A 21,599-nucleotide genomic window follows, 5' to 3' on the forward strand; every position below is an offset into this window, starting at 1 on the left:
ATGCTTTATGACTGAAACAAGTGCGTTCACGGCAATATCTCCATGAAGGATCCTCCATTGTAAGTCACCCACTTTTTTTGGCAAAGGTGACTTGTATAATGCTCGCCATTCTGGCTTGACATCCTCCCCTAGATGGAGGGCAGAACGCCAAGGCATATCAACTCTTTTATGCAAACACTTCTTATTCAGAGTTTTGACACAGTTTTTGTACAAATTTTTTCCAGACACTGGATTAAGACCCATTAACATCAACAAGTTGGGTTGTAAAAAAACACCTTCACATTCTTCAAAATCAGTCAACAGACACAAATCAGGAAAAGGGTCATTGCAATCTGGAGTAATTAACCCTTCAGTATAATCTTCCAGCAGTTTAACTTCTTCTGACGCAAGTGGTGACTTCCATTTTCCAAGTAATTTGGCCGTTATACTTTTCGATTTCAACCCCAACTGTCTGACGACCACATCAACATTCTCCAAGTTCAGTCCAGCCAGTTTAATTAATTGTCCAAGCGTTAAAACTCCAGCATTAAGAAGAATATCACAAATTGCAGGGAGTGTTTTTTCATTTGACCAATCCAAGCGCGATCCATAAACCAAAGGTTCTTGTAGCAACCAATGCAGAGAGGTCATAGAGCCGGGTCTCTGCACCTTGAACAACGATCAAACTTTAAATAGATTCCAATAAAAAATGGGCAACTTAGACAAGTCCATCTTTTGCGGATTCAACCAAAACAAAGATCTCTCAAAGTCTAGACCTCTGAAATCTCGCAAAATGACACAAGCAGCGTGTTTCCAGCTTGAGTTCACTGGTCCAGTCAACAGCCTTTGAGCAAATTGAAGCCTAAAGGCTGCTATTCTGCTCTGTATATGCATTAAACCATGTCCTCCTTCTTCTTTGGGTAAATAAAGAACGGCTACAGAACGGAGAGAGAGAGAGAGAGAGAGAGAGAGAGAGAGAGAGAGAAGGAGAGAGAGACAGTGGTCGTGACAGATAGTGTGCGTGACGGTGGTGGTCATGACAGATAGTGTGCGTGACGGTGGTCGTGACAGATAGTGTGTGTGACGGTGGTCGTGACAGATAGTGTGTGTGACGGTGGTGGTCATGACAGATAGTGTGCGTGACGGTGGTCGTGACAGATAGTGTGTGTGACGGCGGTGGTCATGACAGATAGTGTGTGTGTGACGGTGGTCGTGACAGATAGTGTGTGTGACGGTGATCATGACAGATAGTGTGTGTGACGGTGATCGTGACAGATAGTGTGTGTGACGGTGATCGTGACAGATAGTGTGTGTGATGGCGGTGGTCATGACAGATAGTGTGTGTGACGGTGATCGTGACAGATAGTGTGTGTGACGGCGGTGGTCATGGCAGATAGTGTGTGTGACAGTGATCGTGACAGATAGTGTGTGTGACAGTGATCGTGACAGATAGTGTGTGTGACGGTGGTGGTCATGACAGATAGTGTGTGTGTGACGGTGGTCATGACAGGTAGTGTGCGTGACGGTGATCGTGACAGATAGTGTGCGTCACGGTGGTCGTGACAGATAGTGGGCCCTATCTTGCACCCAGCGCAATTGACTTTGTACACTGACGCATGTATCATTCCTATTTTGCACCCGCGCAAAGCGGACTTTTCCCTCCACAGAAGCACGTCGGTTAACTAGCAAATACACTTGCGCTCCCCGGGGCGGTTCAGCGCAAAGAGGAGGCGTGTTCCGGCGCAAACGTTCCCTCATGCTATTTTGCAGGTTTAGAAAACAATTCCGCCAGTGACCAGGAAAAACCTAGTCTAAAGTCAGTGGCGCGTTGGGCATGTTATTCATGCTATTTTAAGGGCGCATGCTTGGCCATAATCAATGTAGCGTGTGCACAACGCGCATTACAATTTGATGCTCTCATCTACACAGAAGCAGCCGTTTTCATTTTTGCAAATCATACATTATTACTAGGAAAAATATTAGGTCTTGTAGGTTTTGATAAGCCTAGGGCTTCTACGTATCCCTTTACGAACAGTGTGATTATTATGCAAAAAAAAAAAAGGTTTTGTTTTTCTTGATTTTGTTTTATTTTTATTGATGGATATTTAATGTGTTGCTGTCTTTGGTTTAATTTATTTTTTAATTGTTCGAAAAATGAAGATTTCATTCATTTATTCATATGTTGTGTCCATGAAGATGTGAAAATAAAATAGGCATAAATCTAGCTTACACATTTAATCATACGCCCAAATTATCATACGCCTGTTTAACCGAAGCTAATTTGGGTGTGTTTGTTTCTCCATCCCCAATGTTACTTCTCTGTGTTTTACGGCCGTGACGAGGACGTCGGTCTCCTCGGCTGTGAACCGCTCCTGGCGCGCGCCTGGCAAGTCCGCCGTTATAATAGGAATCCGCTTAGAAAAAGCGCGCCTGCTCTTAAAGGGAATGTGAGATGTCGCTCTGATTGGTTTATTTCACGTTACGCCCAAACCACACCTATGAATAATGAAGCTACTTCAGACCAACCCCTTTTAGATTTGCGTCGGGCGCAAGAGTCATTTATCCCGCCGGGAAAATAGCAACAGCGCCGAGACCCGCCCACAAAGTTACTTGCGCTTTGCGCTTTGACACTTGCGTTTCAGATCGTTAAAATAGGGCCCAGTGTGTGTGACGGCGGTGGTCATGACAGATAGTGTGTGTGACAGTGATCGTGACAGATAGTGTGTGTGACGGCGGTGGTCATGACAGATAGTGTGTGTGACGGTGGTCGTGACAGATAGTGTGTGTGACGGCGGTGGTCATGACAGATAGTGTGTGTGACAGTGATCGTGACAGATAGTGTGTGTGACGGCGGTGGTCATGACAGATAGTGTGTGTGACAGTGATCGTGACAGATAGTGTGTGTGACGGCGGTGGTCATGACAGATAGTGTGTGTGACGGTGGTCGTGACAGATAGTGTGTGTGACGGTGGTGGTCATGACAGATAGTGTGTGTGATGGTGGTCATGACAGATAGTGTGTGTGACAGTGATCGTGACAGATAGTGTGTGTGACGGTGGTCATGACAGATAGTGTGTGTGACGGTGGTGGTCATGACAGATAGTGTGTGTGTGACGGTGGTCATGACAGGTAGTGTGTGTGACGGTGATCGTGACAGATAGTGTGTGTGACGGCGGTGGTCATGACAGATAGTGTGTGTGACAGTGATCATGACAGATAGTGTGTGTGAAGGCGGTGGTCATGACAGATAGTGTGTGTGTGACGGTGGTCATGACAGGTAGTGTGTGTGACGGTGATCGTGACAGATAGTGTGTGTGACGGCGGTGGTCATGACAGATAGTGTGTGTGACGGTGGTCGTGACAGATAGTGTGTGTGACGGCGGTGGTCATGACAGATAGTGTGTGTGACAGTGATCATGACAGATAGTGTGTGTGAAGGCGGTGGTCATGACAGATAGTGTGTGTGACAGTGGTTGTGACAGATAGTGTGTGTGATGGCGGTGGTCATGACAGATAGTGTGTGACGGTGGTGATCATGACAGATAGTGTGTGTGACAGTGATTGTGACAGATAGTGTGTGTGACGGCGGTGGTCATGACAGATAGTGTGTGTGTGTGACGGTGGTCATGACAGATAGTGTGTGTGACGGTGGTCATGACAGATAGTGTGTGTGACAGTGATCGTGACAGATAGTGTGTGTGACGGTGATCGTGACAGATAGTGTGTGTGACGGTGGTCATGACAGATAGTGTGTGTGATGGTGATCGTGACAGATAGTGTGTGTGACGGCGGTGGTCATGACAGATAGTGTGTGTGACGGTGGTCATGACAGATAGTGTGTGTGAGGGTGATACCTGTCCAGAGCAGTGGTGTGCAGGACTGCAGATCTACTGTGCAACTGTACATTTCACCCGCTGAGTTTCCTTTTAATGGGGCTCCAACTATGATCCTGCCAAAAACACCCTCACAATCAATCAGACCCTCAGAAAACACATGTAGAACACCATAGCAACCAGTGTATGTGTGTGTGTGTGTGTGTGTGTGTGTTTGTGTGTGTGTTTGTGTGTGTGTGTGTGTGTGTGTGTGTGTGTGTGTGTGTGTGTGTGTGTGTGTGTGTGTGTGTGTGTGTGTGTGTGTATGTGTGTGTGTGTGTGTGTGTGTGTGTGTTTCACTCACTGTCTCCTGTTTTCAAACTCCGACTGATAAACGCTGTAACCAAAGAAATCTTCTGCCGCGCCGTTAAATCTCAGTGGATGTTCAGTGTCGATATTGAAGGCCTCTGAAAGAGACGCTGGAGAAGCGAGAGAGACTGTTGAGACATCAGGAGACGTTTGTGAGAATGTTTCTTAAAGATTCACTTAAAAAGTTAAAAGCTAAAGTTTCTCTTCTTCAATCATCTGCACTGGTTTGAGTGTGTTCTGTTGCAGTTCATGAGCAGATGACCAGCTTCACCAGCACAAACCAGCCTTATTCTGGAAAATCTGCCACTGTGTGTGTGTGTGTGTGTGTGTGTGTGTGTGTGTGTGTGTGTGTGTGTACCTACTTGATATTATTTTTATGACACATTTGAGCTAAACCTGACAAAACCTCAGGTTTTGTCTATGGTTTTGTTTTAATAAAAATATTAAATATAAAAATGCAGAAGGTTGTATCCAGTTATTTTAGCTGTCTGTTTTGCTGACCTGGAATTTGGTATTATATTATTTTAATTGAATTGTTATCATAAACACACTGATTTGTAGTGCAAATAGTGCACTTCTAACACACTGTTGTGTATAGGTATTTGTTTTGTATCTGTATAGTTTTCTATGGTCTCACCCATTCAAAGGAAACTGCTTGCTTCTGCATGGATATGAAAACAATATAAGTCTGTGGAATATCCCTGTGTGTGTGTGTGTGTGTGTGTGTGTGTGTGTCTGTCTGTGTGTGTGTGTGTGTGTGTGTGTGTGTGTGTGTGTGTGTGTGTGTGTGCCCTTGTTTATAATACATTGTGGGGACCAAATGTCCCCATAAGAATAGTAAAACCTGAGATCACCTACATTGTGGGGACCAGCCAGCGGTCCCCACTTTTCAAAAGGCTTATAAATCACACAGGATGAGTTGTTTTGAGAAAGTAAAAATGCAGAATGTTTCCTGTGATGGGTAGGTTTAGGGGTAGGGTTAGTGTGTGTGTGTGTGTGTGTGTGTGTGTGTGTGTGTGTGTGTGTGTGTGTGTGTGTGTGTGTGTGTGTGTGTGTGTGTGTGTGTGTGTGTGATGGGTAGGTTTAGGGGTAGGGTTAGTGTAAGGGGACAGAATAAACAGTTTGTACGGTATAAAAACCATTACGTCTATGGAGAGTCCCCACAAAGATAGTGAACCAGACATGCGTGTGTGTGTGTGTGTGTGTGTGTGTGTGTCTAAGTCTAAGTAAGTCTAGAGTATTTGCATTCAAGTCCAAGTCAAGTCTCGAGTCAAGATAGACAAGTCCAAGTCAAGTTGCAAGTTCTCAACTTTGAGTCTTAAAAAAGTCATTAGTGCTTTTTACACAAATAAGTGTCTCACTATTGATTACTTTAGTAAATTAAATGAATACTAATTTATTTCAGGAAGGCTTTTAAAATATGTATAAAAAATTTCCACTACGGGCACCCATCTATCCCAAAGGGCTGGCTATGACAGGGAGAACCAGAGCTGACAGTGTGTTGTTTACTGAGACTCAAATAGAGTCACTTCTGGGTGAAGTCTCCATTCCCTGGGCCTCAGCCCCAGCCTCGACAGGGTGTCTGCTCCCTGAATCTGGTGTCCAGGGATGTAGACTAGAGCCTGAGCCATCATCACCAGTCAGTTAAGTGCCAAGAGAGGTGATGACCCCTCCACAGACCCCGAGCTGAACGACCTTCCATGATCGCTCCCCAACCCCTGAGGGAAGCATCCGTCATAAGCGTGAGGCGATGACAAGGAGTTCCCAGTACAGGACCATGGGACAAGAACCAAGGCTTCTTTCACATAACCAAAGTACGAAGCACCTGCGTGTAACCTTGATCACGTGGAACGGGTTGCCCCTCACGGAAACCCCTTGGTCTTGAGCCACCACTGCAAAGGTCTCATGTACAGCAGGCCAAAAGGTATCTGGTGACTGGCCTAGCTTTACCTTGCTCACGGCTGTGAGGATCGAACTGCTATGAGCAGGAGACAGGCGTGCCTGCATCGTCGTCGAATCCCACACAACGCCTAAAAAAGTGGTCCTCTGTAATGGAGAAAGCACACTTTTCTTTGCGATCAGCCTTAACCCTCTGGGAACTGAGGTGTTTTCTGGCCCTGGAGGTGTTCTGACATGCTCTGACATTTGTGCTTATTTCTGTCTACTTGTGACATTTTCATGGCTAAAGTCCGATTACACTGTATTCAGCACAAACTCTGCTACAATAATATATCAGCAGCATGTATGTAAAAGTTTGTAGTTTTGAGAAAATGACGTTTATGCTTGGTTTGTGAATTTTTTTTTAAATAATTCTCACTGAAATAAGGTCATGAAACCCATATTGAGTATTTCTTCACAAGACTTTTGAAAATTGTATCACATAGCCTAGAATATTTGCTCCAAAACTATGTGAAAATCACCCTGACTGCTCATTCAGAGAAGACAATATATTGATTTAAAATTTGTAAGACATGTTTTGTGTAAGTGTCACGAACTGCTCCGAGACTCGAAGGTGAGATCAAAATGCAGCTTTAATTAAAGGGTTATCCAGAATCGTAATTAAACACAAGCAGAGGGTCAAACACAGGTAGGCTGTCCAAACAAACAAACAAACAAAAACAGGCAGGGGTCAGAGGCACAAGAGTAATCCACGGAACAGGCAAGAAATCCAAAAACCAAGAGACAGGAAACCAGGGAAAACGCCCAGAAATGCAGTGCAACAACATACAAAACTTTGCAGTGAGTGAATGAGTGACCATGGTATAAATAGGCTGAGACTAACAGGGTAAAGAGACACAGGTGAATGCAATCAGTGATGATGAGTCCGGGCAGTGAGTTATGGGAGATGTAGTTTGTGAGAGTGACAGTAGTCTGGTGTGGAGTGCCCTCTGGTGGCTTTCATGGGCACTCCAGCTGGTGACCGTTACAGTAAGAAAGCTTTATGCGAGGAGGCGTGAATCATGGTGAATATTGATGTGTTTCACACCTGGGAAGACAAAGACCCTCCCATAATGGCCCTATCAGGTGGGACTGTGAGGGAACTAGAACAAAGAATGTGGAGAGATTAAAAGAATGGCTTTTTGATTGTTTGGATTTATTTACAACACAACATAATCCAAAGATACACAACAAAGGACAAAAACACATTATTGAACACACTGATCTAAAGACAGAGACTTGAACAGTCACACACCTTTGAGCTATTCCTGAAACATAGTACATACCTGTCATTTCCAAGGTGTTTGATTTTTGATTTTACCATGTTCATGTACAGAGACTCATGTGAATGTTGAAGTCAGCAGGACTCCTCAGTGTTAATAAACTCATCTGGTTCCTTAAAAAAAAAAAAAAAAAACTGTGAACATGCTGATATCAAGAGAAACTATAGGACTGTGCGATTTTGGGAAGAATTTTTAGACCTCTCTGGTTAAAATTGCGATTTTAAATGTACAAACAAACAAACAAACAAACAAACAAACAAACAAATAAATAAATAAATATATATAATATACCTTTATGGTTGCATAAAATAATAATAACAATAGCCTTATAATTATTTACACTTTACAAAAATGCAGGCGGACATAATGATAAATCGTTAAAAAGGAACACACACTAGAGAAAATTATATGGATTATCATATGTGACTTCAAATGTTTCCATTCATTATGAAATGAGATAAAACATGAAGCCTAATGTTTGGCGCGTTTTGCTTTTCAAACGCACAGCGCGAGTGACTCAAACTCACAGTGTGTGCAGAGAACATTTACTGAAGCGATCGAGCTGCTCCAAACTATGAAATATTATTGTTACCACATTAAACATATCTATGTTTGAGCAGATATCCACAAACACAGTATTTAACAGTAAACACGGGTCTAAACATTATAATATTCACCTTATTAGTGTAAACACTCATACTAGCCTACTTTTATATTATGCTGTGTTTTATTATTGAACATAAAACATCCTCGGTTTCGTACATGAATTGAAAGGTTGCCTACCTGTCTATAGTTCATATTTCATGTTTCTGTCTATTTCATACATTTTAGTCTGGCACCAGTTTGACTAGTTGCTACAATGTGAAGTTTATGCAACAATAACAAGCTTACTATTATGAGAGGGAATTGCTTACCTTAAAAATCTTTTTCATCTTCAAATTGCATTCTTCTAATTCTTCTGAGGTAATCCAAGGTATCCAACAGCACAGACACAACATGTCTTCCAAACTCGATGAAAATCAGAGCAATGATGAAGTCTAAAGGTTTGTTTTGAGGTAATCAGGGCGTTTACAGGTCTGCTCCTTCATGTGGGTGTGGTCACATTAGAGGTAATAAGGATGTGCTTGAGAAACTGTACCTCTCATTGCTTTCAAACGGATTACTTAAACAGAGAATATTAGTTTTTGACATGTACATCATTTAAAAATAGAGAACCTTTGTATCTATGCCTTTGTAAAGACATGGCTCAAGTCTGTGTGACAAACATTCGCTGTGTTACAGTTCATTTTATGTCGCGTTTCAGAATGATCTTCACATTGAGAGAGACGGCAGAACGCGCATCATGATTATTTTCTTTATTTTACGAAAAACACAACATTTTGTTTTTATTATGAGTGTACACAAATAAAAGAAGACATTTAACAGTTTTGAATGATGTATAACACTTGCCTGTATGACAAAAATGATCAGAGTATAGATATATAGATATATAGTTATTTGAGTCTCTTTCGCACTGATAGGAAAAAAAGCGAGGTAATCGTGTAGGCGCGACCAATTACCACAGAGGGTTAAGCCTGCATACTTTCATGTGGGCAAAGACAACATCTCGATGCTAAACCGCCATCTGCTCCACACTGAGCCAAAAATGACCAAAAGTCGATGTAATTAAAATACGGGGTGACAAGACTAGGCCGAAAGGTAGAACCCGATACTTGTATGCTTTGCCTCTGAAAGCAAACTAAGGAACTTCCTGAGTTGAGGAAGGATGGGGAATTTAATTTTGCGTCCTAAAGACCTATCGTGACAAACCATCTTCAAATCTGATTGTGCAAAGATTCGCCTCAACGCACAGATCTAGAATAGGACGCAACCCCCCATCCTTCTTCGATATGATAAAACACCGGCTGTACAACTGGACTCTCTGTCGGGGGGAGGAACAAGTTCTATGGCCCCCTTCCCCATCAAAGCCTTTACCTCCTGTTCCATAACCAGAGCCTGCTCGGGGCCTACCACTGTGGACAGGGCACACAGTGTTGTTTTGGAACCTTTTTCATCCGTCTCTTCATCATCTGAACCTACACGTGACTAAATACCAGACCCCAAAATAGATTTTGTTGAGGAGCAAACTCAGATCCCTACATCAAGGAGACCGGCCATTAGAGGATTTTGTGGAGGACTTTCTGGAGCTGTGCCATCAGGTATGTTGGGACGAGCGCACTTTAAATCTACACTTCTGGAGCGGGATAAACGACAAACTGCTCCAAATAATGCTCATAGGGAACGATAACTGCTCATCATTTGAGTACATAGAGTATGCACTGTCCACTATCCACTTGTTGTTGAGGAGGAAGCCCGCTCTGAATCATCTATACTAATCCCAGCACAGCCTGCCCAAGGTCCTCCAGTGGACCACACGCAGCCCAATCCAGAGCTCAACCCACCTTCTTACTGCAACATGTTGGATATAGAGCTAGATCGAACCGCGGACCTAGCCATTACCTGCTACAAACATCGAGCCTGAGTCCAAAATCCATGCCTGTGGGAATATTGGTAGTGATAGATGAGGAAAGCCTCATCGACTGGGAGTCGGATGTAGTGCTTCCCACCCTGCCCACCCACAAACCTTCTCTGCCGCTGGTCCCTTCCTGGACAAATAAATGTTTGTCACCTCTGTCTTCATCGTCACCACTGGTCCCGCTCAGCTTGGAACCTTTGATGCATTCATTGTCACTGGTCCTGTCCATCCCTAGTTCATCATCACCACCAGCCATGTCCTTCAAAGATTTCCGGGCTCCGCCTCATCCCTCAGAGCCCTCAGTTCCACCTCGGACCAGCTCTGCCATGGCTCCTCGCCCCCTCGGCTCCACCTGGGACCATCGTCCCATCTGCTCCAATTGGTTGCCTCGACCCACCGGCTCTGCCCTGGTCAGTCATCGCCCCACCATCGCTACGAACTTCCGGGCTGTCTGCTGCGCTCCATCCCTCCACGCCTCAGGCTACACCGAGGTCCTCACTCACACAGGCATTACCATAATCCTTTGGCCCCTTGGTTCCACCTCGGCCAGTCATCACCTGGACTCCACTTTGGTCTCCCTGTCCGTCAGTGTCACCGGGTCTCTCTGTCCATCAGACGTCGCCTGGGCCTCACGATCTCACTGCGTCACCTCAGTGACTATGGCTAAAGGGACTACCTTGGCTTCTCCCTCATCACTACCGCCGTAGGTCGCCTCCATCATGACCATCTCTTGGGTTGCTCTGGGATCTTGTGTGCCTTGAAAGTTCCGTGTCCACCTCCTGACCCCCACCCATCTTCCCTCCAACTATCCATCACGGCGTGAGGATGTGCCTTCCCAGGAGAGGGCGTTCTGTCACGATCTGTGTGTTTAGTTTTGCTTGCATGGTTTGCATGTTTGCAGTTCCTCTTTGTGCTCATTTCAGTGTCCGTTATTGTTTGTGTCTTGCTAAACACTGTGCGTTACCAGCTTCTCGTATTGGATTATTTGAGTTTGTTTAGTAAAAAAAACCTTTGTTTTGGAGCCTTTACATCCTTCTCTTCATCCTCTGAACCTACACGTGACTCTTCTCAAAATTAAATGAGTATTTACCATTTAAATGCAGCCAAATATAAACTAGACAAGTAAACATGGTCCGAATGATAGGCTGAATATTCATAGTAGAATAGTATCAAATAAAATAAATAGTCATAAAATCATAGCTTGCAAACACACGTAATTAGTTTGCATGCGATCATTGGAACAAGAGAGAAAGGGAAACTCCCGTCTGCTCAGTTCCTTCCATATTATAACTATATATTGTGGACCCATAATCTACATGTTTCCTTGGCAAACGCAAGGTCCTAGCCACTAGATAAAAAAAAAAAAAAATCCTTATATTCAAAGCACTCAAAAACGGACAAATTTAATAAAGGGTACACACATTTTATTATCCAGCATTTATTCTGTGTTTTGCCCTATTTGTTTCATGTCACGATTCCTACCGCTCATCAAGATCTGCGATTCCCAACAGGGGGCAAACCGATGATCAGCCCCTGGTTCTCTTCAAAACTAAAACCAGTATATTGTCTATGTGGCTTAAACATAGAAGTCTACACTCCCCACTCATTCAGAATCAGAACAGCAAAGACAGCCACTCCAAGAGGACCATCCCTTAAGGAAATGGGGCGCTAGAATTCGGCTGCCTATGAACACTACTTCAGATCTAATTCCATAGACATTATGGAAAGACAAAAAAAATGAGTTTATGATTTAAAAAATCATTATTTAAATTCTGCTAACTGAAGAATACCCAGCATCACACAAGTTGCATTAGATCAAATCAGTTAGCACAGACCATGCGGTCCACTGCTTTGAGGGGGTTCTACAATTTCTTTGTTATTTTGACGAAGCTGAACACATGACTGTATTTGCTCAGCCTCATGCTTGGGACGGCCCCGCTGAACACTTAACACTAACCTGATGGGAAATATATTTCATATTAATAACTACTTTTAATTACATTGTTAATGTAAAAATACGAAATAGAATTTTTATTTGTTGTTGTTTTCTTGATAGTGTATAGTAAGCTTTTTTTTTTTTTTTACTTGAATAATGTGACAACATTAATATGATATACATTTTTAAAATCTTCCCAGTCTACTGATATTTGTTATGACATCCGCATCAAACATTACAGTGCTCGTGATAACTTTTGCTAACTCTACAATTAGTAAATACTCTTGATGAATCAGAAAAAGGAAAAACATATTTCTTATGTTGCATCATTTGCTTATGTTTTATCCTTTAATCAAATGCCATCTTCATATTTTAATAAATTATTATTATCGTGTTGATGTGTTTCTCATTACTATCATTTTGATGTATTTACCATCATTATCATTTGAAATGTCTGTTTAAATGCTTTTCTTTTATTAATCTTTATGCCTCAAATGTGGCTGATTGACTTAGTGTGAACTTTTGGTTAGATGAGGCCAAAAGTCGATACGTCTCCAATAGACAGACCACAAATGCTCGAATGTCTCAGAATAAAGTGATAAATGAATGTTATCTTTGCTGAACATCTTGCAGAAGGGACATATGTCGTATAGTTGCTCTGTATTGTGTATTGTACTAAGATGAACAGCGTTCTGACACATTTGGAGTAGGAGACAAGCTTTAGTTTTGATATCTCTCCGCAGAAGAGAGTTTATATAAGAGCCGCCAGTACGACTGAATCTCTCCCGGGACACTGAACTGCAGTGTCTGTTTTTACTCTGTGTAAAAACTGTGTTATACACTCCCTGTTCATGGGTGGTTGACATGACGTGGCCTTTTTTTGGTCCAATATGTCAAAGTTAAGTAAATTACAGAAAAATATATCAAAAACTGTGATGATATTGTTCAGAAAGTGCTGTTTTATATGGACATACAGAGCATTCATGGGTTTAATCTTCCATTTTTTCACAATTTTCAGCCAAACCAGAATAAGCTCATAAGGCGTGACTTGTCCCAAATTTTGATTTTGAATAAAAACAAGAAAATGAATTCATTTTCTGTTTATTCAATCACATATTGATATCCCAGATGTCTACTTGTGAGTCTGCTTGACTAAAAGTTCAGGCATAATATTTTGAAGCCACCCTTAACTAAAACATTTTGTCCCAAAAATGGATATGAAGGTGTGACGCCATATTCCTTTTTTTAAACGGGCAATTGTTTGGAGACCTTTAGGGTGTGGGGGTCCTCCTTCTTTCAGGAGGAAGAACAGCACCTCAGAAGGACACTGAAAGTTACAATGTATGTTTTCTTTCTTCATGTTTAAAAAAAAATCAAGTATACCCGGCACTCCTGCTTCAGTTCCCCTTTTGCGCTGTCTTTTGGTGTGACGCATTTTGCACAAAAATGCCCAAATGAAATTACCATTTTCAGTCAATATTACCTTTAAAACTATATTGTCATATTCTAGTTAGCATGGTTTTAGCGTGTTAGCATAAAAGCACATTGCTTAATGTCATGCTAAGTACATGAAACCTCATATGATGTGACACAAAATCATAAGGTGTGACAGGGTTTTCTTGTCACACCATATGATTATTTTGTCACACTATGAACTGCATTTAAATACATAAATAATGCTCTTAGATACATATTTTATAACTAATAGTTAAGTTTATTGAATATTTCATCCTTTTAACACATTTTGATACTATATTATTTATACATTTAATCATAGGCGTAATTTGCGGGTGGGACATGTCCCCACCACTTTTTGCCAGGGTCGATATTGTCCCCATCACTTTTTAAAACATCTCGCGGCACGAATGTACCAATTCTACAAATAAATAAAACATCTCGGGTTAACTGGCAGAGCATTCATTTCGTTCGTTTTTTAAATAAGAGACGATCTAGCGCTCAAATGTGTTTTTTAAATCAAGTGATCAAAGTGCTCGTTGCCGCTGCGATCAGTGGCGCGGATACTGTGTTTTCTCGTGTGGCTCGCGCACACGCCGCACTGTCTTCACTTGGACGCGCGCTTCAATCCGTTGCGGATACTCTCTATTCGTTCTGGTGGAATCACAAAAACTAATGCACACAAACGTGCCCTTGCTTGATATACAACCACTGATGAACATAATCGGTTTTGATGAGAAAAAAAAAATTTATATGAGAAAAAAAAAAAAAATACTATGCGAGAGCAGATTAGAACCCAGAACCTCTGACACAGTTGGCGAAAGTTCTACCACTGGACCATTAAGATACACATTAGTCAAGCAGCGGATACATATATCAGGTTACATCTCATTAAAGACAAATTAAACCCCATGTAGCCTACTATTTAAATCGATTGAAGGTCATCGTAATGTTATTGTACATATATCTGATTTAGCATTTTATTAGCAACCCCCCCACCCCACCCCACCCCACCTGTCCCACCCACTTTTTAAAACAAAGTTACGCCACTGCATTTAATATGTATACACCAACTCAATTTGGTGAATCCCTACCATCCCATTTTTAAGCTGAATCCACGTTAAACTACAGCATTTTGTCACTCAAATGTTTCTATTTATTTATTTATTTATTTATTCAGTTTGAGGTATTTCAGTAGATGGCGAGATAATGCGAATACAGAAAGAACAAGGAAATTATACATCAGCTTGCTGTTCAGTCATTGTTTTACTCATCCTCGTTTTGAAGTGAATTTATGCATTAAAAAATGTTCAATGATTTACTAAAGATTATTAGAATTCATGTAGTTAATATTTAGCAGATTAAAATAAAAAGTGCAACATCAAATGAATACAGTAAGTGGATTAATGAATGTGTTATAAACATGATTATTTGCTGCTTTGAGTAGATCTCAGTGTTTTAAACAACTTTGTGATTTTTGCTGTAACGGAAACAATGATTCACTTGTCAAACTAAGTTGGGTTGTTTGTTAAAAGCAGCTAATACAGATTTTGACATCGTATGGCGTGACACCATGTCATTTGGTGCGACATTCAGAATTTTGAAAGAAACTAAGGCTTTTTGGTTATTAATCATAAAATCATCAATGTGACAGATGGGGAATAGTGCCAGCAAAGGTTACAAGCATTTTGGTACTTTTATAACAAGGTATTCCCAAATTAATTTGAAGTATATTGAAAGATTACAAGTAAACGTCTTTCTATGAGTGTTGATAAAGTAAAATAATGCAAAATGTAACATATTTGCACATAAGAAATGCTATACTTTTATATAGTAATGATAAAGAATCAGGATAAATTGACTTACATTATCACATTATACCCCTTTTTAATTTAATACACAATTACATTCATGTCACACCATATGACATTTTTAGTCACTAAGACAGTAAACTAGTGAATAAATGTAAATTGCAGGACAAAATCTACAAGACCACATATATATATTTGGAAATATAAGAGTTGGTAGAATATAACCCAATGAGTTCCATGACTTACATTTGAGAATTTTTTTTAAAAACTTTTATGTTTTTATGTTATGTAAAGCCAACTATGTCAACCATATACATACCGTTAGTTACTCGGTCGGTTCACAGAACGGGCTCTTTTAGAAAACAATGACTGAAGACTGACACAAACACTACAAGAAAACCGTATCATTATTAACTTTACGGATGATCTATATCTTATAAATAAACCTCTCACCCCATATGAAGAGAATCCAGCTGTGCGTCTCCATCCTGATGTTTCTGAGCTGGTCTGTGGGAGACTCCTTTTGGATCAGAGTCAGAACTCCTGTGGGGTGTGTGTGTGTGTGTGTGTGTGCATGGGCCCATATAGGGGGGGAAAGTTAGGACAATTCCAAGGGCCGCTGACTGACAGGAGCCCCAACAAATAAGTAAAAACCAGTCTATGGTAAAAACTGATTTAAAATTTGTATTATATTATACACTATATAAACCATTATCATTGAGTATATTTCAAATAATAATACAATGAATGATGTCTTTGAGTTTACTTATTTTGGCAATAAAAGTTAAATATCCCCATTGACATTGACATTCATATTGAGCGACCACCCCCCTGCATCTGCATGAAATGGTTTGGTCCTGCCTCAGCTTGGCAGACAGTCAGTCCATGCGCCAGAAACACAGAGACCACATGTTGCATAGTAAAAGAAAATCTGGTTTTCAAAAAAGGAAAGAGAGAAAAGAGAGAGAGGAAAGACAAAAGAAAGGGTGTCAGTCTGTAACCCAGTTTTCCCCCAAGAAAGGTGGGTAGCCTTTAGTCTGTGAGTGGTATTAACCTGTTGTCCATAGTGAAATGAGCTAGCTAGCTGCAGGCTAGTGTTAGCCTACATTTCATCAACATTTAAAGCTAGGGTAGGTAATCCTGTTCAGAAACACTTTTTTTTATACTGGGTGAAATGGTCCTTCCATCCTGAGAGTAGTCAATACATTATGTGTTCAGAAAAAGGAATGAAAACAATCAGACCTCTGTAGCAGCTGCAGGACAGTAAAAACTCTGACCAATCACTGCCATTCGGTGCGAATGTAAAGAACCAATCAGATGCCTTCATGTCTCGTGCCCGCGCCCCACTGCGTGCGCTGCCCTGCGTACACTCATCACATGTCACCGTTCCCGGAAATATTCAGCTCAAAGCACCTGCATATGCAGTCAGCGAAGGCAAACAAGGCAAAAACTACTTCCTCGGACCCTGCCCGCACTCTTGAACGACCTCCTCTGCTTCGCCCTCAACCCCGGACCTGTCCTCGAACCGACGATGCGGTACTTGTCTCCGGACTCGGAGTGTACGTTAGTCTTCATTAGAGTCAACAATGTTTTCATCATGGAAACTCTTACATGCAAAACACCGTATATGTTATGAATCTTACACGAAATTCACCTTCATCACAGTGTAACTGATGGTAATGGAAAAACGTGTATCAATGCAACCTGTTTTTAGCTTTGCCTTATAAATACAGCTCGTTACCTATAAATATAGCTCGTTACCGAATCAAACTTTACCATTATCGATATGCTAGCTTGATAGTGAGTACTAAAAGAAATCTTATTAGGTATTTTATTACATGTGATTCTGACATGATGTCACTGTATGTACTGCGCTCCTTCCTCTCCACTCGTCTCAGGTAATAAATGCGTCTTCCAGCTGAGCCTGAGCGTTTGGCGTCGCGCGTTCATGTGTTTTGGGGGCGTGGCTTTGGAAGGAGCTCAGAAGGGAGGGGGTGGGAGTGAATGGAAATAATGAGCTGTGTTTATTGCAGATTAAAAGGTCTACAGTCACTCGATTTTTATATTTTCTTTTTCAGAGTACTTACATTTTAATTATGTATTGGTATATAAAGACAGTTTAAACAAATTTGGAATGTTTTTTTTTTAGAAAAAGGATTACCTACCCTGCCTTTAAAGGTAGGATAGGTAGGAATTTTTTTAAAAACTTTTTTCCAAATTTGTTTAAACTTTCTATATATATCAATACATAATTAAAATGTAAGTACTCTGAAAAAGAAAATATAAAAATCGAGTGACTGTAGACCTTTTAATCTGTAATAAACACAGCTCATTATTTCCATTCGGGACGAAACAAAGGATTGGCTTAGGCGACTGTCACTCTCTCGCAATCGCAACCATGGCAACCACCCTTTTGCCACAGGATCTGCCCACTTGCACGAACCCATTTTATTTGAGGAATTCAAGAGGCACGGAACCTAGGAATAGCAAAACAATGGCAGAGAGAGAGCAATCAAAATTCACATTACCGGCATATGCAGTTAGCGAAGGCAAACAAGGCAAAAAAAGGAAGACAGTACTAGAAACGGTAATGAAAAAAAAGTCTTTAGATAAACAAAGAAATAAAACGCGTGTCGCACGGCCTCTTGCACGACCTCCTCTGCTTCGCCCTCGACCCCGGACCTGTCCTCGAGCTGACGATGCTGTACTTGTCTCTGGAGTGTAGTCCTCATTAGAGTCAACAATGCTTTCATCATGGAAACTCTTACATGCAGAACACCGTATATGTTATGAATCTTACACGAAATTCACCTTCATCACAGTGTAACTGATGGTAATGGAAAAACGTGTATCAATGCAACCTGTTTTTAGCTTTGCCTTATAGATATAACTAGCTCGTTAGCGAATAAAAAAAAAACATATATTTTAAACTTTACCAATATCAATATGCTAGCTTGATAATGAGTACTAAAATACATCTTATTTGTTTATATTCATAATGATAAAGTTAGATGTTTTTATTATATGTGATTCTGACATGATGTCACTGCATGCACTGCGCTCCTTCCTCTCCACTCGTCTTCCAGCTCAGCGGTCGGAGTCGCGCGTTCATGTGTTTTGGGGGCGTGGCTTTGGAAGGAGCTCAGAAGGGAGGGGGTGGAGTGAATGGAAATAATGAGCTGTCTTTAAAACAGTCTTGAGAGGTCTACAGACACTCGATTTTTATACTTTCTTTTTCAGAGTACTTACATTTTAATTATGTATTGATATATAAATAAAGTTTAAACAAATTTGGAAAAGAAGTTTTTTAGACAATTCCTACCTACCCTACCTTTAATCAGTGCAGCGAAACATTTAGCAAGATATTCATATTAAATCATTGTCCATGCACCTTTTAGCAGACTTAACAACAGATGAGTAGCAGCACCCCAGTCTCCCCATAACTACCCCTCCCTGTCCCAGTGAAGAAGGGGAGCAACACTGTGGTAATGACCTAGCATCATTCCAGGGAGTCTGAGTGGGGTTCTCTGTCTCTCTTGCTCTTTTTACCATAACAAAAAAGAAAATGAATATTTATTAATGACAGAAATCAAACACAAATTATTTTCTCATATAATGACCATTATGACAACAACAACAACAACCTCCTGTCTGTACTGGATGCACAATGAGTCGCTTACCTCAACCTGCATGTAAGTTACAGACAATATTAAAATAATCCAGTTTTGGGGCGCTAGAGAGCAGGCCATGGAGTAAGCCACGCTTTGTGAAGCTCTGCTGAATTTTATTTAAAAACTTTATTTACATTTACATTTATCAGACACTTTTATCCAAAGTGACTTACATTGCATTTCAAGGTAAATTCTTATCAGTTCTTGCTTTCCCTGGGAATCGAACCCATGACATTGGTGTTGCAAGCACCAATGCTCTACTGTTTGAGCTACAGGAAAGCTATTTCTAGCGCATTATATTCTCCAAAAAGGTCTAAAATAGATATCCAAAGTTAAACATTATATAGTCTGATTTTATTTTGAGCAAACTCTGTCAATGGCGAAAAATCTTCGACAATTTACCTACACGGGAAGAAACATGGCTAACAGCAAACAAGCCAGCATGACTGATGCTAAGACTGAACTTCTTACCGCGATGAAGGAAGACATATCTGCATTACTCAGGTCAGAACTGAAAGACGTCCTTGCAAGTGAATTTGAGGCCGTTAAAAGTGAAATACAGTCTGTCAAAACTGAAGTCGTCAACAGTATCTCACTGCTTCGCTCCGACCTGGACTCGGTGAAAACTACAGTCGCTGACATGGAACACAGTCTGACCACATGTTCGGATGATGTACAGTAGCGTGTCTTCAGACTACAGTTAGCAAACTTCAAGCAGAAGTCTCAGATCTACAGAAGAAGTGTCTCGATATGGAAGGGAGAATGAGGAGGTCGAATATCCGAATATTGAATGTGCCGGAGGATGCTGGGTCAGGTTCGCCATCTTTTGTCACTAAGCTGCTTAGTGAAGTGTTTGCCATGGATAAAGATGTGATGGTAGACAGATCGCACCGAACTCCTCAACTGGAGAAAGCTAAGGGGAAGCCTCGAGCCATTATCGCGAAGCTACACTATCACCAGGACTGCGTGGAGGTACTACGCCGGGCGAGGCAAGCGGGTGGTGCTTTGAAATACGGAGAACTGTCCATCTCAATATTTCCAGATTATCCCCCCAATCGTGGCACGCGCAAGATCTGCATTCAACGAAGTTAAACAATTACTGAAAGACCAGTCAGATGTTCGCTATGGAGTCATTCACCCGGCGAAGTTTCGTATCACTTACAACGGGATTAGGAAGGACTTTCTTGATCCGAAACAAGCACTGTTATACGTCCAGTCGAACATCGTCGATGGAGGGAGACCCACCTCTAATGATGACTGAGAATTTAGAGAATAATGGCCTAGCGTGGCACACTTCATTGTATACCTGTATATCGATGTTCTGGTGAGTTGAAAGTAGCCATTGAATAACAATTACAAGCAGCTTCTAACTTTTATTTCTATTTGATCTTATTTTATTTTTTTCAAGAATGCAGGCTATCAGCTTCTGAATGGACAATACTGTGTTACCTATAATGTTATAAAGAAGCGCTATCTTAATTTTGTTTAAACTGTTAGCAGAGCAACCTGTTGGAACTGGAGTTCCCCAATACAAGCACTAATGTGTGGATACCACTGTAAGGGGTTTAGGGTTCACCTTGTTCTGATAATAGGTGATTTGGGGTGGGAGGTAATCGCACTAGGGTTTTCTTTAAGGGTTTTGTTTTGTTTTTTGGACGATATATATCCTTGCTGTGTTTATTAAAGTTAGAGTCCATTAATAATTTTGCACAAAATAGAAAATGGTTAATGCACAGATGTTGACAGGAGATATAGGATGCCCTGTAAATTTTGTGAGCTGGAATGTTAAATCTTTAAATCATCCTGTGAAAGGTAAAAAAGTATTATCACATCTCAACCAATTTAATGTGGGAATAGCATTTCTCCAGGAAACGCATTTGCGAACATCTGATCATTCTAGATTAAGGGGAGGGTGGATAGGCCAACTATATCACTCTGATTTTCATAGTAAATCTAGGGGTACAGCCATCTTAATCCATAAGAACATTCCATTTACAATGTCGAAAGTAGAGGCAGATAGATCTGGCAGATATGTTATAGTCACAGGTAGATTATATGAAACTCCAGTTATTCTAGCTAATGTATATGCACCCACTTGGGATGACCATGCTTTTTTCTCAAAAATGTTTTCCCGTCTACCAGATATGGACACACATTACCTTATCTTGGCAGGAGATATGAATTGTGCTCTTTCCAGTTTGGATCGCAGCTCTCTTAGAGTCATATCTCCAACTAAATCTGCCCAGACTATTGAACTATTTCTCCACTCATACGGAGTTTCAGATGTTTGGCGTTTCAACAATCCCACCTCTAGGTGTTATTCTTGCTTTTCACACGTTCACAAGACATATTCACGAATAGACTATTTTTTCAGCGATAATCGTTTCCTTCCTATTGTCAGTAAATGTGAATATAATGCTATAGTTATCTCTGACCACGCTCCAATGTTGATGACACTACAGATACCTGTCTCACAAGTCACATACCGCCCATGGCGCCTAAATAGTTTATGGCTTGCTGATGAATGTTTTGTTCAATTTATCTCATCTGAAATAGTTACATTTCTGGAACACAATCAAACACCAGGCATGTCGTTCTCAACAATATGGGAATCCATGAAAGCGTATTTAAGGGGACAAATGATCTCATATTGCGCCCAAAAGAAAAAGAGTGAAATGACACGGCTCAAGACACTAACTGATGATATATTTACATATAGACACAACACTTGCGCAAGCCCCATCATCAGATTTATATAAGCAAAGATTGATACTTCAGACAGAATTCAATCTCCTTTCAACCAAACATATATCGAACCTCCTCAATAGGA

At 41.0% G+C, this 21,599-nt stretch overlaps 1 protein-coding gene across 2 annotated transcripts in view; it reads right to left on the reverse strand.

Moving 5' to 3' along the window:
- Positions 1–15,646, reverse strand: part of LOC311286252 (integrin alpha-L-like) — a 41,697-nt gene extending 26,051 nt beyond the window's left edge. The window contains exons 1-3 of one of the 2 annotated variants that reach the window (XM_084402379.1): positions 15,552–15,646; positions 4,156–4,288; positions 3,834–3,928 (exon numbers count right to left, since the gene is read on the reverse strand). In XM_084402379.1, coding sequence (XP_084258505.1) covers positions 3,834–3,928; positions 4,156–4,288; positions 15,552–15,585 — 262 coding nt within the window. In that variant the 5' untranslated portion in view covers positions 15,586–15,646. The remainder of the gene's footprint in view (positions 1–3,833; positions 3,929–4,155; positions 4,289–15,551) is intronic. The other variant, XM_084402380.1, reaches the window with a different exon arrangement.
- Between the last annotated feature and the right edge of the window lie 5,953 nt (positions 15,647–21,599).

This window comes from Rutilus rutilus, assembly GCF_951802725.1.
Source record: "Rutilus rutilus genome assembly, chromosome: 2".
Lineage (NCBI taxonomy): Eukaryota > Metazoa > Chordata > Actinopteri > Cypriniformes > Leuciscidae > Rutilus > Rutilus rutilus.